At 35.0% G+C, this 17,186-nt stretch overlaps 4 protein-coding genes across 6 annotated transcripts; 3 read left to right on the top strand and 1 right to left on the bottom strand.

Moving 5' to 3' along the window:
- Positions 1 to 885: 885 nt before the first annotated feature.
- Positions 886 to 2,678, top strand: LOC114533799 (akirin-2-like). Its single transcript, XM_028555400.1, has 4 exons — positions 886 to 1,274; positions 1,826 to 2,131; positions 2,221 to 2,292; positions 2,366 to 2,678. The coding sequence occupies exons 1-4, from the start codon at positions 1,109 to 1,111 to the stop codon at positions 2,374 to 2,376; spliced, it is 555 nt and encodes a 184-aa protein (XP_028411201.1). The 5' UTR covers positions 886 to 1,108; the 3' UTR covers positions 2,377 to 2,678.
- Positions 2,679 to 2,804: 126 nt separating this feature from the next.
- On the top strand, positions 2,805 to 12,940 carry LOC114537770 (AFG1-like ATPase). Of its 2 annotated transcripts, none has more exons than XM_028558866.1 (14): positions 2,805 to 3,073; positions 3,223 to 3,368; positions 3,446 to 3,503; positions 3,633 to 3,734; positions 3,807 to 3,940; positions 4,018 to 4,117; positions 4,222 to 4,280; positions 4,375 to 4,426; positions 4,502 to 4,532; positions 4,609 to 4,679; positions 4,761 to 5,017; positions 5,211 to 5,327; positions 5,396 to 5,540; positions 12,852 to 12,940. In XM_028558866.1, the coding sequence occupies exons 1-13, from the start codon at positions 2,971 to 2,973 to the stop codon at positions 5,528 to 5,530; spliced, it is 1,365 nt and encodes a 454-aa protein (XP_028414667.1). In that variant the 5' UTR covers positions 2,805 to 2,970; the 3' UTR covers positions 5,531 to 5,540; positions 12,852 to 12,940. The 2 variants fall into 2 exon arrangements, with proteins under 2 accessions (XP_028414667.1, XP_028414673.1); XM_028558872.1 differs by lacking the exon at positions 12,852 to 12,940 and adding an exon at positions 6,289 to 6,369.
- Positions 5,564 to 12,932, bottom strand: LOC114537747 (solute carrier family 28 member 3-like). 2 transcript variants are annotated; one of them, XM_028558841.1, is made up of 12 exons: positions 12,843 to 12,932; positions 11,112 to 11,305; positions 9,646 to 9,718; positions 8,121 to 8,473; positions 7,865 to 8,006; positions 7,553 to 7,744; positions 7,296 to 7,457; positions 6,901 to 7,157; positions 6,610 to 6,778; positions 6,333 to 6,512; positions 6,021 to 6,201; positions 5,564 to 5,873 (listed from the first exon to the last, which is right to left on the bottom strand). In XM_028558841.1, the coding sequence occupies exons 2-12, from the start codon at positions 11,189 to 11,191 to the stop codon at positions 5,860 to 5,862; spliced, it is 1,803 nt and encodes a 600-aa protein (XP_028414642.1). In that variant the 5' UTR covers positions 11,192 to 11,305; positions 12,843 to 12,932; the 3' UTR covers positions 5,564 to 5,859. The 2 variants fall into 2 exon arrangements, with proteins under 2 accessions (XP_028414642.1, XP_028414649.1); XM_028558848.1 differs by lacking the exon at positions 12,843 to 12,932 and having other exon boundaries at positions 5,566 to 5,873; positions 9,907 to 11,197.
- Positions 12,941 to 13,624: 684 nt separating the features above from the next.
- On the top strand, positions 13,625 to 17,139 carry LOC114537762. The gene is made up of 10 exons (XM_028558859.1): positions 13,625 to 13,775; positions 14,245 to 14,356; positions 14,500 to 14,687; positions 14,787 to 14,966; positions 15,154 to 15,289; positions 15,473 to 15,645; positions 15,732 to 15,971; positions 16,287 to 16,463; positions 16,566 to 16,763; positions 16,937 to 17,139. Exons 1-10 carry the CDS (start codon positions 13,649 to 13,651, stop codon positions 17,122 to 17,124), a joined length of 1,719 nt encoding a protein of 572 aa, XP_028414660.1. The 5' UTR covers positions 13,625 to 13,648; the 3' UTR covers positions 17,125 to 17,139.
- The last annotated feature ends 47 nt before the right edge of the window (positions 17,140 to 17,186 follow it).

Below are 17,186 nucleotides of genomic sequence, written 5' to 3'. Positions count from 1 at the left end.
GATTAGCCAATCAAAAAATTTCAAACACTACCAAAAAATATATTTATTGTGATATTATACTGAAAATATTTATTCTTTCACATAACCAAATAAAAAATATAAATAACTTAGTCTTGACTTTTCCTTAAGCTACTTATATTGGTTTGTATCTTGTTACCCCTTGTGATGATAAATTCCCAGAATATCATAACATCTCCTAGGACGTCCTAAGATCAATGATATTAATTCCAGATTACTTTTGACCTGCTTTTGTGCATTTTGAGTTTACATCTGTACTTCCACAGCAGCTCCAAATGGAGCCCTCTCTGAAACATGGCCATCCAGCCATTCCACATAAACAGTCATCCATATGGTATGCAAAGATCCCAGTATGACCATTAACTGGTGGCAATCCAGAACATTTTTTTGCAGCTTCCCAAATTTCACCCTTCAGTCGTCTTTCAACTTCTGACTTTGAAGCTTTAGTTGCCATGTTGAACTGTAAAAATGTAGATTCGCAAACTATTTTACTTTCTGAGGTTGATCACCATCATTCTAGTTGGTTCTATATAGATAGGACATGACGTGTTTTGTATTTACGTAACAATATACGTGATAATTATTTTAGATTCAGTTACATAGGTAAGATAACAAGTAGAAATAATCATAGATAATGATAAATCACCCGTAAATACCTCAAAAGTTCGAGGATTTATATTCAATCCGTTCCAAAATCTGTCAAATGTATGATGTATCAAATTTACCGAATATGTAAATATTGTGGTTTATATTGCGCAGAGGAAGTAGCATGTGAACTAGTATGACGTCAGACAATCAGAGCTCTCTGATTGGTTGACGCGGTCGAAGAAAACAACAAACCAAGTGAAATTTTGTGACTATTGAAATTTGAAGAAGAAGGAACGAACGTAAACATTGGAATTCTTTTTAAATATTGACTTTAAAATCCATCGAGTAACGAAGCCATCGTCTAGTTTAACACTAGAAGAATTCTAGATTGGATCTACAGATACATATTCTTGCTTTTTGAGATACTATTTTTATCGTTGAATCTACGAGTCATTTGGTAAATCCTTTGAACTGAAAGATTTTATAGAGGTTCAGAAACAAGATGGCGTGTGCCACTTTAAAGCGTTCCTATGACTTTGATCCCGTTCTGAGCCCACAGCAGCAACCATGTCAAAAGAGAAGGCGCTATATGACGGTTAAATCAAGCCCAACAACAGCGACGAATGAGCCATCAAAGTTCCTTGATGTAACTCCAAAGATGACCTCAGGTGAGAGAAGATTGGTGTATAGAGGTGTAGTTTATATATGCATGATTTTCATGTTGTATTTAATAAAGGATAATATCAGCGGCTCTATAAACACAAAGCGTCACTGTTGTCCCTAATTATGTATTTTTCTTCCTACGTCTAAAAACATTCTTTTAAATATGGATGAAAATGTTTTTGAGTGGTAACAATAGGACGCCATGATTAATCTTTTTCAAACTCCTTGAAGAGATATGGATTTCTTTGCCATGTTTGTGAATAACGTTCTGAAAACATAATATAATATTGAGTTACTAATACTAGATTCTTTTAAGTCTTCATCAGTGGGAAATGAAATAAACAAAACGTTTCTAAATTGAGATATAACTGATAAAATATTTGAGGGCCTTCACCCTAGAATTTATAATGAAGATCTGTGATAACCCTTTGGAAGAGTCACTCTTTCTACGACTCCTTGTAAGTCCACCTCTAAATGGTGTGGTGTTTTAAAAGAGGCTGAAATTATTTTTTTAGTTATTTTTCATTGCAATGTACTAAGTCTGATTATTTTGTAGAGCAAATTGCACAAAATGTGGAACAGGAGTGGAAGAGAATACAGAGACTAAAGAAAATTGCTGCCATTTCACCAACCTCAAATATATTCATGGATAATCATATTAACCATTTGCTACCAAATGCTTCATCAAATATATCACTTTCATCAAGCATATCATCATCACCAAGTTTGCCCAACACAAGTGATACAAATAAACCTATATTCACATTGAAACAAGTGCAGTTAATTTGTGAAAGAATGCTAAAAGAACGAGAAAAGCAGTTACAAGAGGAATATGATAAAGTACTTAATCAAAAACTATCAGGTAAACCATGCTTTGGGTCCTTTGGCTTCACCATTGTGAATTATATTGCCTTTAAAATAATCACTGACCATTTTCTGTGTTTTTTGCAGAACAATATGATGCATTTGTGAAATTTAGCCATGATCAAGTTCAGAAAGGGCTTGGAAAAGCCCCTCTAAGCTGTAAGTAATAGTGAAAATTTTTGTTGCACCAGCAGTGCCTTGATCTAATTATTATTTTTTGTTTTTTGCATAGATGTATCGTGAATGGTACTAAACTGGTAGAGATATTTAGTTGGAAATCTCTGAGAGGAGTACTGTAAACATTTGTGCAATTCATGGCACAGCTGTTCTTAGATTCACTTTGGGAAGTGTAATGTGTGATATGACTGCTAAATCTGTATTATGTAAAATATGATGGGCAAAATTCAGATCAAGACATCTTAATGCACGGATGTTTTTACTTGACATTAACTAGAATTTTGTAAATAAATTTCATTGTAAAGTTTATACTGTTTATTGAAGGTAACTATTGTATTGAATTAAAACATGACTTATTATTAAAGGGATGAATCAGTTGATAAAATGATTTATTTTATTAGAATTTCAAATATTTGGAAATGTATCAACTCTCAAACTTTGTTACTTAACATTTCAACTTTGTTCCCAGTCCTCTCGCGGTTTTTGCTCCTAAATTCAAATATTTCAAAAATATTTTTCGTTCGTCTTGGATAAAATGGCTCCATTTTTAAGCTTTTATTGTTTTTATTTTCTCGGTTTTTAGTTTTATGTATCTACGGTGATGTCGGGAGTTATTCTTTATGTGTTAGGAATTACTTAGTTATATAATTTACGCTAAAAATGAGGCTGGGATATTGGTCTCTATTACTCAATCGTTCACCAAAATATGGCATGCCTTTCACATATAAAAGAAGATTCAATTCTGCGTCTTTTCATGCAGCAAGTAAGTATTGTTTATTTTTTTTTATTTTTTGTAAAAGAAATCATTTTTTATGTAAATATTGAGTAATGGAATGAATGAATATTAATTATTAATAGGCACCAACTGATAATGTCTGGTATATTATTATAAATCATTAATTTTATTGTTAGGTAATATTATCAATATTTATGATGGGTTGGTTGAGCAAAATGTTTTAAGAAATGACCATCATCAACGGTCAGTTATAAAAAATCTTCAGCAGCTCAATGAAAATATTATGAAATACAGACCTCATAAACCTGGTTTCTGGAATAAGGTAATAGTTACCATTAAATTAGGCACTAATAAACTTGACAGGCTCAAAAATTTATATTCCTTTATTTGGTTTTCCAGGTTTTCAGTAGTTCAAAAGTTTCAGTCCCTAAAGGAATATATTTATATGGAAGTGTGGGTAAGTTAGGATGATAACTTTGAAAGAATTAAGTTAAAGGAGAGAATTTGAGATTGTTTTGCAAAATGAAGTATAGCTCAGATCAATGGAAATTAAGGATATTTTTGATGGATAGTTCTCTTGTTCCAGGTTGTGGCAAAACAATGTTGATGGACATGTTTTATGAAAATGTGCAGTTGAAGAATAAGCAAAGAATCCACTTTAATGCTTTTATGATGGACGTTCATAGCCGTAAGTAATTGCAGCAATTCATCAAGCAGTTCTTCCTCATATAATAAAGTGGTTTCAAATGAATATTTTTAGGTGTTCATCAGTTTAAGAGCACATTACCACCAAGAGATCGAACTAAAAACAAATCGCAACCTGTTGATCCCATTCCTCCAATAGCAACGGCAATCAGTGAGGAATCCATGTTGTTGTGCTTTGATGAGTTTCAGGTGGGTTACCCTGGAACCAACTCTTAATAAAACTTTATTATTTGTCGAGTGATCTTCATTGATGTCATGTTTCTTAGGTGACAGATATTGCTGATGCCATGATTCTTCGTCGTTTGTTTACCGCCTTGTTTGAGAATGGTGTGGTAGTCATGGCAACATCAAACAGAGCTCCTGATGGTAGGTTTTTCAATTACATTTTTCATGTATTAAAATTAATGAAGTCATCAACTTTGGTAGACTTTACAAAATCAATCAACCTGGTTTACTATATATATATTTAGATCTATATAAGAATGGTCTTCAAAGGAGTAATTTTGTGCCATTTATACCAATTTTAAAGGTACTAAATACCTGATTTATGAGTTCACTCATTATTCAATAATTGCTTTTTTCCTGCAGAATATACAATATTATATTTTTATTTATCATTACAGAGCAAATGTGAAGTAATTTGTCTTGATTCAACGATTGATTATCGTCGATTAGGTTGGTGAATGCTGCAGTTTATTATTTACTTAGAAGTTCTTCGTTCTTATTTGATCTTGATTATTCTTTTCTTAGATCTGAAATATGAAGAAAATGTGTACTTCAGGTGAGGATCAAAGAATGTACATACTCAAATGTTCATTATTCAATAGTGTTGGTACACTTTTTTTAATCTTATGTAGTTCATTCGACAAACGGTCAGACAACGACTTGGATACAATTTTTGAAAGAATTGCAGAACAGCAACGTAAAGGTACAAAAAAATGCATTTATAACAAGAAAATTTATCAATATTAAATGTTAGATCTCAGTCCTTATGTTTTCATCATTTCAGGTGATCCTGGCTGCCATGAAGGACCATGTGATCTGCGTGTGCTTGGACGAAGCTTACACGTTCCTAACTCATGTGGAAGATTGGCTGACTTTAAATTTTCTCAGCTATGTGAACAACCTCTTGCAGCCAGTGATTACATCACCTTGTGTAAAAATTTTGATACCATCATAGTGCGCAAAATACCTGTAATGAATTTACTGCGGAGAACAGAAGCAAGACGTTTCATAACCATGATTGATACATTTTATGATAATAAGGTAAGGAACCACCCAGGTGTGCCTGAATTTAGTATTATGTCTTTGTTCAACTCATCATTGCAAAATTACTTGCTATTATTTGTCTAGTCTATATGTCATTACTCAAAGACTTGCATTGGATTTGATTGTATTTTAAATTAGATTAGTAATTAATCAATATCCTCTCAAGGTTTTTGTTTCCTTCTGTTTAAAGGTGCGGATTATCTGCTCAGCCCAGGCCACACCACAATATTTATTTGAAGTCTCGCCAGTATCAACAAATCAAGTTGAAGATCAAAGAGCACTTATGGATGATTTAGGAATAGCCGAGGTAAATAAACCTCTTTATTCACACTGGGTTGCTTTCAACATTGCTAACAATTTTCTCTTATGTTTTAGAATGAGGGAGCTAGCTTGAGTATGTTTACGGCTGAGGAAGAGCTGTTTGCATTTGATCGTACTATTTCAAGGCTAACTGAGATGCAGACCAGGCAATACTGGGAAAGCGGTTATGCAAGAGATATGAAAAGTTGATATGTTTATGGTATGAAATATTTCTTATCAACCTTTTTTCAGTTTCAATTATTACAATAATTTATTCAGATATGGTCTACTTACAAATCCTATCTACAAATTAGTAAGAATTTGATAATAACTAGGATTAGAATGTTAGGATCAGTTTCAAATATATTTACAATAGCTATATATCTAGCCTCTCACGCTAATGCACATCTAGAACAGGAAAAAGGACATATAGGCATAGTAAAAAAATATATTACAAGGGAGTATTACACAACATGGTCACAATTTATTTTAAACTTTTCTTTCTTCGGCATGAATGAGCAATTCATGTTTGCATCCTTTCACAATAGAATTCCTTAAAAGAAACATAAAAAATTGTTAAGGTATCTGTTTTGGACAATTCTAGACCCTAAATGTATGTTTATAAGCCTAGAAGAAGGCAGTGTTTTTACCAGAATGCAGATCTATCATTGTATTATAATTTATTTGAAACAATGCTTACCTGCAACACAGGCAGTCATAAAGCAGGCCAGTGTACCAGCAAGCAGAGCACGCATTGATATAGCCGCCAGATCAGATTTTCTGTTTGGTGCCATAGGACCTAATCCACCAATTTGAACACCGATTGAAGCAAAATTTGAGAAGCCGCATAGGGCATAAGTTGCAATAATTTGAGAGCGTTCCTGCAATGAAAACAAATTAACATGGCTCAGTATCAGTACCTAAGTAAACTTTAAACAAACTTGCTTTCCATCTCCTGTTTCACCAAGGTGTGAAAGTGTGAAACAAATTTTGGAAACTGTGAAATTCTTACACTGATTGTCCTTCCACCATTGTTCTTCTTGGCATTCTCAATATACACACTGAGGTCAGAGTAAGCAATGAATTCATTAGCAAATGTCTTGATCCCCAGAAGTTCACCCACAATACCACAATCATCCCAATCTACACCCATGATGAAGGCAAATGGACGTAGTAACCATGAACATATAAACTGAAAGAAAAAAATACAGTTTAATTGGTATTGGAACTAACAGATGATGGTGGTTTTAAAACTTTACTATGTTCAAAATAATTATATTGTCTCAAACCTTAAAGCTTAGTTCAGGATGATCAACCATTGAGCCAATGTATGATAACACAGCATCAATGAATGCAAGAAATGCAAGAAAAGCTATCAAATTCACAGCAATATTTGCTACAAGTGGAATAGCATTCGATGCTCCATTTGCAGCTGCTTCAATTACATTCACTTCTTTCCTAGAATTATAAATAATCAACTCATTTAAGCTATCAAAGTAATCTTCATCTGAGTGACATTTACAAATCTTTAAGACAACAAGCAAATTCTAGGGGTCTTGTTTCTACATGCTAAGACTTACATCTTAGGGATGTCAATATCATCTGAGCTTCTTGTATCAGAATCCTCTGTCTCGGGATACATGAGTTTTGAGATTGCTAATGCTGCAGGTGCAGACATGACAGAAGCCGATAGAAGATGAGATGGATTCACACCAAATGATATATATGCAGCCAGGACTCCACCAGCTATAGTTGCAAAACCTCCAGTCATGATGGCATGGAGCTCTGACATTGTCATTGTGCTTAGGAATGGTCGAACCAGTAATGGAGCCTCTGTCTATAAAATCAAGAGTAATTTAATTAAACCAATTGTTTAACCTTCTACTACAGTGTCCTAAAACACTAGAGTTTGCGACATCACAAGCTGATGACACAATGCTTTCAAATTGTAATGTTTTCTTCATTATCTGCATACCTGTCCAACAAAAATGTTGCCAGCAGCACTCAAAGATTCGCTGCCAGATGTCTTCATGGTAACATGCATGAGCCAAGCTATCTTTTTGATAACCAAAGGCATTATACGCAGATAATACAGAACTGATATTGCCGAACTGAAGAATACAATAACTGGCAACACCTACAAACATAATGAATGCTTTCAGTTTGAAAATTTTATTCACAAGCACAACATTTGTTGTACAGTGAGACATTAAACCACTATACTCCACTCACTTTGAAAGCAAAGAAATGTACTTTAAATGCATCACCAAAGACAAATTTAGCACCAGCATCAGAATAGTCTAAGAAAATATTAATTTGGTCTCCCAATATCTTGAAGATATCTCTTCCCACACCAGTCCGTAGGATTAGTAAGCCAAAGATGAACTGAAGAGCCAAACCCCAGATGACTGGTCGCCACACAATCTAGAAATGCAAATTTGAATTATATCTTGAAGAACTTAGATGGAGCACCTTTTGACCTTTCTAAAATTCTCAAGTTTCCATATCTCAAATCACATAAATGACAAGTTTGTCGTGGTTTACCTTTGAACGATACTTTGAAAAGAGATAACCAATGAAGATGTAAATAAAGAGACCAAGGACTGATAAGAATCGAATGGGTTTCTTTCTTGTGTCCACAGAAAGGAACACAATAATTGCTATCAGTAATGCACCATACACAAACCTACAGTGTGGAAAATGCAATATGCTCTCATTGCTGCCAGAAACAATTTTATACCAATAATATATATACCACATAATTTGGTAAATGTTGGTCTTGCAGGTAATGGGATCATACCATCTTAATGTCTTCCAATGATTATCAAACCACTCCAATACTGGTTGGATCAGCCATTTATAGAGCTCATTGCCGCAATGTTCACGGACAAGTGAGAAGGATAAACAGAACCAGACAAATATTCCAATACCAAACAATCCTGCAGCATCATGAAAACCAACTTTTGTTATCCCTATTATGCTGTAGAGGATGATTACAAAATCCACGGCTGCAACAACAATTGTGATCCAATGTTTGTGCCAGAGTTGACGAAAGAACTCTGGTAATGGTTTTCTTTCTTCATAGTGATACATTAGGTTCTTTGCTGCTTTGGGTTCTCCTTCTGGTTTATGATAATCATCTTTATCTTTCATCTGGTTTTAAAATAAATCATGTTAAACCAGCTGTTTACACACAGAAGCTGTTTCAGTAAACCTCTTCTTCTAGTTTAAGTGAGATTACCATGTTTTAATAGGCAATGTCTTCAACCCTGATAAGGAAATGAATCTAATATATTGTCTTCTAATCGGATTCTACAGGATTGCTACCTTCCCAATGATTTCTTCTTCCCAGAAAATTTATGAATAGTTATACATAGCAGGTTACTATAATCTATATTCTCTCTAATACATTCGTTGATCTGTACAGTACGAGTTACTATTACACTAGCCACGTGGTTCCAGAATAAGTTACAATTAGCCTAGCCACGTGGTTCAGAACATGTGATCAAACCGGTAGTGTTGAAGTGGGTTCTTTTTATTGGTAATATATGCACACGTGCCCATTATCATTTCATCTGGAATACCTGTGAAAACATATCCTAACAAAAAACCTTCGGATCAACTTACAATCCTTGAAACCATCATCTATATACGTGGATGTTTTGACAAATTTTAATTCTTGCGATAATCGAAATCGAACATATATATTGTACATCTAAGAGCCCTCTCAAAGGCTAGGCTTGACAGATTTTGTATATATTTATACATTTTTTAAAATAAAAACATTTCTGATAACTTGTTTTACTATTATAGACATGTGACGGGCTAATTTGCAACATTTTTTTCTTCGAAACAACAAAAGTAAATTATATTATAACTAACGACTGTGATTGCTGCTTGCATAATTCATAACATTTGATATTGATTGAAATCTTCGAAGTTATTCACTCATGCTATCGAAAGGTTCCGGCATTTTTTCTTGTTAAAAAATAGAATACAACGCAACATTATTAGTAACACTCAAATTTCAGTCTTTGTTCGTCATTTATAAAACATGGCGATAAGCTCTCTTCCGCGTTTTACAATGAAAACTTGTTTAGCATTAAATTTTGGCGCTAAAATATGAAAGAAATGCAACAGCTCCTTACTTCTTTAACATGAAATAATCTGCTTTTGGCGAGAAGGCAAATGAATGTATATTAAGTATATTACATAACAGAATTCTCCCGAACAAGAACAACTCGTTCTTACTCGGGATAATTTGAAAGTTTGTCTAAGTCAAATCAAACTTCACTCTCAGCTTGAATTATAGTTTACATATCTACCTCAATCGTTGTAGTTGGTGAATTGGAAGACAAATGCAATAAGCTGTCCCCACTCGTATCTAAATCAGCCATACTATAAAAAGTACGTAAAATACATGTTAAAATGTAGCAATGAAGAACAAGATGTAACAATTAGAACGAATGTTTGTAGCAAACATACGCTATAGTAAATACAACGTAATTCCGGCCCACGTTGCCCAATTAGATTTTACAATATACTTAAGATAATTTAGAATTCTACTATTCATAACTCTCTGTTACCTTTCTGAAGAAGAAATTGATCAAGTTACAGCGAATATGAGAGTACTTATTATGATTGCGAGAAGTAACAATGTTTATTGCGACACCACCATACATAAAATGACAAGAAAGGCGCCAAATATGAATTAAAATAGTTTGATATTGTTATCCAACCAACCACGAGAACGTATTTTATATTAGAGCCAATCATAATATATCATTTTCGCGCCATTATGGTGTTTACGTTCAAATTATAATCATGCTACCACGTCGTCACCATATTTGTGTTCATGTGGGCGGTACGTGGGTTGGTCCGTAGGCATGGTAGCAGGACGAGTTACTGAAATATGCTATATATATATACATATAACTAATCACTGTTTTCACTGTTTAAGAACAATACACAAGACATCGAAAACTGACATAGATCAATGATAGTTTGACCTGTCAGAAAAAAATAAGGGGAGCAATTAATAATAGAAAGCGAAAAAGATCAACAACATATCATATGTGTGCAATGGCAAATATTTGCATATCAAAAATTTGTCTCCAATTTCACTACCAGTAGAAGCGATGAGGACGATGACTGCTGTTTACGAGTTAAAATTTCTAATACTTTGAGTGTTCAGTGTTAGACTCAGAAGTTAACAATAACTAGCAATTATAAAACGTCATATGGGGTGAAAAACGTTATTAGGATTCCGGATTCCCAGCCCAGGAAATAAATTTCCTCTTCCGTTGAGAGTGTTTGTGTTTACCCTACCAAGAGAGCTTAGTACTGAGTGAATGACGTTAAGAATAAACGTCATTCCGTTAAGATCTGAAAACTCGCACGATTTCAAAACCCAAATACGTTTTTGATAAAACGACAATATTCCTGTCCTTAATTAATTAATTTTAATTGAAATTTCTTCAATGTCAAACGTAACTAACCGTATTCCGAAGTTTCTAACATCACTTACACGTGCGTTGAGTAAATAATGAAATATTTCACTAATTTCTTGTTGTATAGAGACAAAATAGCGATAATGATTACTCAGGTTTTTCCAAGATTATTTGAGGATTTTTACTGTGGTGAAGAATCCATCCATAAGTCATAGATAAGTCATAGACGTCTTTTTTTTATGCAGCCATTTTACTAGGTTTCAGGCTTTGCAGGGCGCGTGTCTTAAGTTGTTTAATTTTAACTAGGCTTCCAAGGTAACATGGTCAAGACATGTGGTTACCTTTTATTCTTGAATGCTGGATTATCAATTCCATTTTTATCATTTTGATTCTCTGTGAGGTCAGCTTGACTTGAAGCCATAGTCAGACGCAGCTGCTTCTGTAACTATCACTTGCACAATGCTTGGTTTATGTAATTTGATAGCTCGGACACTCGACTAACAGGTTTATCGTTCGAATTATGAATTCCCGAGGTCTATAAATGAAAGATTTACAAGTTTTAAGATATATGTGACAGCGCTTCAACCACATATCAACTCTAATGAATCGTAGCAGAGATAAAATATTTCCTTCATAGCATGCTATCGTTGATGCCCTTATGAACTCTACGAAATCATGGTACTTTCCATATATTTTTTTTCGAAACAAGTTGACAGATCTTATCTGTGGTGTTTGTTTTATTTTATAAAGATAATCATTAAATATTAGTGCGTGTATTCGTGTATATTGCGATATGCGCGCAATATGACATTATAAAGGTTCGTGGACTTTGACTTCTGCTTTCTGCAAGCTTGAGAAGCCATGTCATGATATGTGTTGAAACTAAGTGGGAAAACAGATGTTACTGAACCTCGGTTCAAACTGGGGTTAAAGAGCGCGCAACATGTGACTATAGCTCCTTAAGCCCATGACCTTCATTTGCAAGCATCTGGACACGGCGTGACCATAGACGATAGTTGATATGAAAACTGTGCGTGTTTTTGTATATGCGTTTTGTATTCGTAATAAAACCAGGCTGCGATGTTAGAAACACTTAATATTCATAGGATTAATCCTTTCTTACCTTACGTTATTACTGGCCTTTCGTTTTGCGGTCGCTGTTGTGAGCACGTCACTACTTATTTAGCCACTGTGTATATATATCACGTCAATACTTAATATTTAGTCACTCTGTATAGTAGAGATTGATTTACATACATGCAAAAACAAACACAAAAACAGATCTAACACTAATTTACATTGCAACTCGTAAATGACACCTGAACTGTGTAGAAACAATACAAGGATATTCTCCGTCATCTCTGGCTTTATAATAGCGAATATATTTTAGTAATTATGAGTAGTTAACTTGTTACATTGTATAGTTTGATAATGCAGGGGTTTATTGAAAAACATCCATGGTTCAATGGATAGCGTGAATAAATATTATCCTGAACTGACACTGAAAACCCAAAGGAAATGCCCTAGTTTCCGCTACAAAACTATAACACATGTTGTGAAATAATGCGTGGTTTCATCTCTGTGTATATTTTCACCTAGTCAATTGCTTTAAAAACCTAAAGATGATAGGATAAGCTGGGATAAACTGCCTGGAAATGTCTAGCCGGAGCTTAGCGATTTCAGCAGACTCGCGAGCGAAATGTCCTAAAACTCGTAGTTTCTCGCGTTTCTTCCCCCCAAATTTAATTGAATCAAGGTAGATGCCAAACGATTGTATTTTCATCCAAACATATCACCGCTCAGTACTCAACACAGTTAAAAGTTACCTGTGGTTGAAGTAATTAGACTTGCATGATAATTGATAGTCTTCATAAGATCGAAACACTGAGTCTGTTTGGCAGATTAAAATTATTTTGGCGACGGCAAATGATTGTTACCATCTGAGGTAAAATTATATTTGACCATCTTAGCGGTATTATAACCAGCGTTACCTTTGATAATGAACTAGACACAATCTAGAAGACGCAACGTTTACTGTAGCGACAAAAATCAATTATGTTTATTTTTCTCACCTTATTCAGGGCAATTGATCGCTCGATTCCCTCCAGGGGCAGAGGAATGAAGATTCTGCTGGAATCTGGAACCAAACTGTAAGTTCAAATGTCAGTTTTTTTGGGACGCGAACTTCACTGTGATTGTTGCGAAGTGACATTGACTCTGGACCAGAGTTAACCAATTTGATCCAACACACATTAATTAAAATATTTATGATGCTGTATAAACAAAATGACGATCTATTAAAACATGATACTATACAAAAGAGGCAGTGAATGTAAACTTCAAAAGACTAAACAATGTTTCATCTCAGCAGGATCACGATAAATATTATATTGAATTGCATTATTTGCATACCGCTAAATTGTTAACAATATTCAGTCTGGAGAAAAACAGAATTGATACCGCTTTTGGTAAATTGTTTAATTGCGATGATGGCGTGTGGTCGGATAGAGCAATCGATCTCCTCCACGCTCCAGCATGACTGAAACCTGTGACTTTTCATTTCGAAATTTGAACACTTCCTTGATATAACCATCATCAAGTGACTTCAGTATCATTGCAAACGTAGACGATATGAAAAACTAGTTGAAGCTTTTCCATCACACTTGCTCAAAGTTTCATTTATAAGTTTCAAGATCCACTCGTGAAATCAATCTTGTTAGCTTGTTATGTGTGTGTAATATCTTTTTCGGTGTCTTGCATCAACCAGCCTTGACGTCATTACGATTTCAATTTTATGTTCAGCAGAATGAATAATTATCTGTTAAAACAACCAAGAAACTATAATAAACTCTAGTGATCGACTTAACACAAGAAAATCATGATTCCATTAAAATATTTCGCTTTTGCGCGAGTCTTGTTCGCTTGCATCTTCACGGAGCAGGTGTTATCCAAGGAATCAAAATGGAAGAAAACAGGAAAGTTTCATGCACTTTCTTCAAAAATAGGTATGTTTATATACGTTCAGGATTTGCTTATCGTTAGTGAATATAGTTTAACCATGAACTACAGTAATTCGTCTTCTCTTCATGTATGTAAGTAGACTATTGTCTTTCATTTTATTTACAGAAAGGTCGTGATATAGACTTGTACCTGCAAAGCAATTGTTGACAAATCATCCATGTGAAACCTTTCTCATTTCATTTCGTCTAAGTTGACTGCAGGGATATCATTCTTGTTTGTAAACAACGGTCTATGGACTCAAAAAAATTGCTGTGATTTGTATATGTATATCTCCACAGGAAAGAAAAGATCACTTCTACAAAAAGAGTTCGTGTTACATCATCCAAGACTGTCCAAGACTGACACTAGTTCAAACTTAAATCACTGCATCTTGTTGCTGAGCTTTGTCAATACTGGACTGCTGTGTTGAGGTTCTCGGCAATATCACTTTATTCTTCATTCTCTTTTTTATAGATTTTGATCATGATTACAAATCACTGGGTTGCTGGAAAGCCGAAGCGAACGTAAAATATTTTGAAGATTTGGAAGGTTTACATGATGAGCTGGACGGACTGTATTGGCAGAGGTATAAAACTTGATCAGCTCTCGTTTTGTTGTAGAATCATCTCTTATTGATCCAGTGTAACTATAAAACAAAACCTTTAACAAAATTATTGTACTTTTTCAGCTAGAATTGGGCCTTAACCTGACTGACATGTCTTAATTTAGGTTAAATACGATCAAGAAATGTGCAGCAGTTACGAAGAACAAAGGTTTCAAGATATTTGCGTTGATCAACAGAGGAGAATGTTTTGCAAGCAAACATAAGGATCATGTTTATAGGAGGTTTGGTAGATCAAGCAAGTGTAGCAATGGCGAGGGTGGAGTTGGTGCAATGAATGTTTATAAACTCACAGGTATGCTTGCTCGAACATTTCCACTTAATATCCTGGCTAAGACAGGCTTTGTGAACTTCAGAAATGTAGAACTGATTTGATATTGTTTTTTATATTTAGGAGAATCGTTTTCAGACAGCGAGGATTTTGAAGATGATATTATTTTAACAAAAGCTCAAAAGGCTTTGATTGATAACCCAGATGGACCATTATACCACGATGGAGTCGACCTTGAGACTTCCGCTGCTATGGTACTATGGCCTGAGAACACGGTGCCATATTATGTTCCTCCTGAATTAGGTAAGACATCTCTAGTAGTCTACGATGAGCAAAACGTATGGCCTATATAAGCCGGATATTCACCGCATTTTGAACTGGGGAATTTTCTTCTATGGGACTGGATATTTCAGCAAAAGTCGAATCTGGAGAACACGTTGCCTGACTAGTAATAAGTAAACATTTTAACTGTTTGGAGGTTTCTTTCCAGCTAAAACGAAAGTTGCTCAACGGTTTTTGGCGGGAATCAAACAGTGGCAACAGATGACTTGTGTCAAATTTGTTCCGCGAGGAAATCACAGAGACTGGGTACAAATCTTTCGTGAACGAAATCCTTTGAGCAGAAGGTATGGTGATTGAATTAAGCTTTCCCAATCTTCTTATTTCTAAGCCTTTAGCCTCCTGGAGTTTCGTTAAGGGTCATCCATGGGTGGATTTCGTTTCCAGCAAGCTGGTCTTTTCAACGTCCACACTCAGATAGTCCCTTATCAAAACGTATAACGTTGATTCACATTCTCTTTTCGAATTAGATGCGCCTCAGCTATTGGTCGAATTGGTCGCTATCAACCAATCCGAGTGGGTGATTTATGTCCTGCTGGAAGTCTTATCCATGAGTGGGGCCATGCACTAGGACTATGGCACGAACAATCTCGCGAGGATCGTGATGGCTTTGTGAAGGTTAACTGGGATAATATCCTGCCAGGTTAGTAGGTGAATGGCTAATTTGGAATCTTCATCTTTGAGTAAACAACCACCTGGCACAATGCGTAACAATACTTGTTATTTAAGGTAAAAAGGACCAGTTCAAGAAATATCGTCATTTCTCCGCCAACACATTGTCAATAAAATACGACTATATGAGCATCATGCACTATGGAAAAGATTACTTCGCAAAGCTGACTGAGGATCAAATGGGATATCTGACTACTTTGGAGGCTTTGAATGACAAATATAGGGATAAAATAGGGCAACGTAAGCACGTGACGTCAGCTGACGCAGCGAAAGTGAATGTCTTGTATGGATGTGCAGGTGAAGATGATTATGAATCAGTTTACCAACATAAAAATGAATGTTTCAGTATGACAGGTGTTTACCATGAAACACAATAGTAAACACACACACAAGGAAGTAGCCGTAGAAAAGGCCTTGTTACACGATGTAATTTGTCTTGCAACCTGCAAAATAATTCTAATTTTATGAGATGAGGATTAGTGAAGAGGCTTCGAAGAATAACTATAAGAAACGTCCAAGTTTCGTAGTTCGTTATCAAATGTAAAATTGTATTGCAAGTTGCATGAAAGATTGAATCGTATAACAAGGCCTTGAATACTTCTTTTTCTTCAGATTTTCCTTACATGTGGCGTAGCAAAGATTGGTCAGAATGTTCATCTGATTGTGGTTCAGGAACAAAACATCGTGAATTATTCTGCGCTAAATCAGATCTTGTAAAAGTTCAGCCAAAATATTGTTCTAAGTCTACTAAACCGTTAAAAAAACTGGCGTGTTATGGACGCAAATGTTGTAAGTATACCTCCTTCTTTGTTATCTGGAGGAAGAACAGCTCAGAGATCATGTTAAAGAATTAAGTTTGGTCTAATATTCATTATTATTCCTTTATTTTAGCCACTTGTCCCTCAGGTTGGTTTAAACTTGGCAAAGCATGCTATAAAGCTCACAATAAACTTGTTTCGTGGTTTGAAGCAAGGAAAACGTGTCTCCAGAAAGGCTCAGATCTACTCACGTTAAAAACAAAACCGGAAGAAGCCAGTATTCGAAGCTATCTTAAATCAAAGAACATACATCTTGTCTATTATTGGTTAGGTAAGTGTCACCCCCAGGTGTTGCTCACCCTCCATAAGTGTTAGCAATTACCTCAGTTACTTATTCCTTTGCGAAGTTGGCAAGAGTACAGAAAGACTCTTCGCCATTTCTTTTTTTTCAACTATAAATACTCCTAAATGTCTGCCTGGGTATTCAAACCATATTCTTTGCAGGTGCCTATTACCATGCTGCTGATGGTGACTTTTATTGGGTGGATGACAGTCGTATGAAATATAATGATTGGAAGACAGGGGAACCACGTTGGAATGTGAATTGTGCTCTAATGATCCATCGTGAACAATGGGGAACCGATGTTTGTACTGTAGGAAGACGATTTATTTGTAAAAAAGAAATTGTTTAAATTTTTATAATAGAAATTCGTCCCAATCTCGCTCGTTTAATTTATCGTTCATCCCCCCCCCT

The sequence above is a fragment of the Dendronephthya gigantea genome, unplaced genomic scaffold (genome assembly GCF_004324835.1).
Source record: "Dendronephthya gigantea isolate DGI-Jeju-01 unplaced genomic scaffold, DenGig_1.0 000002F, whole genome shotgun sequence".
Lineage (NCBI taxonomy): Eukaryota > Metazoa > Cnidaria > Anthozoa > Malacalcyonacea > Nephtheidae > Dendronephthya > Dendronephthya gigantea.
This window is presented reverse-complemented; position numbering and strand designations above follow the sequence as displayed.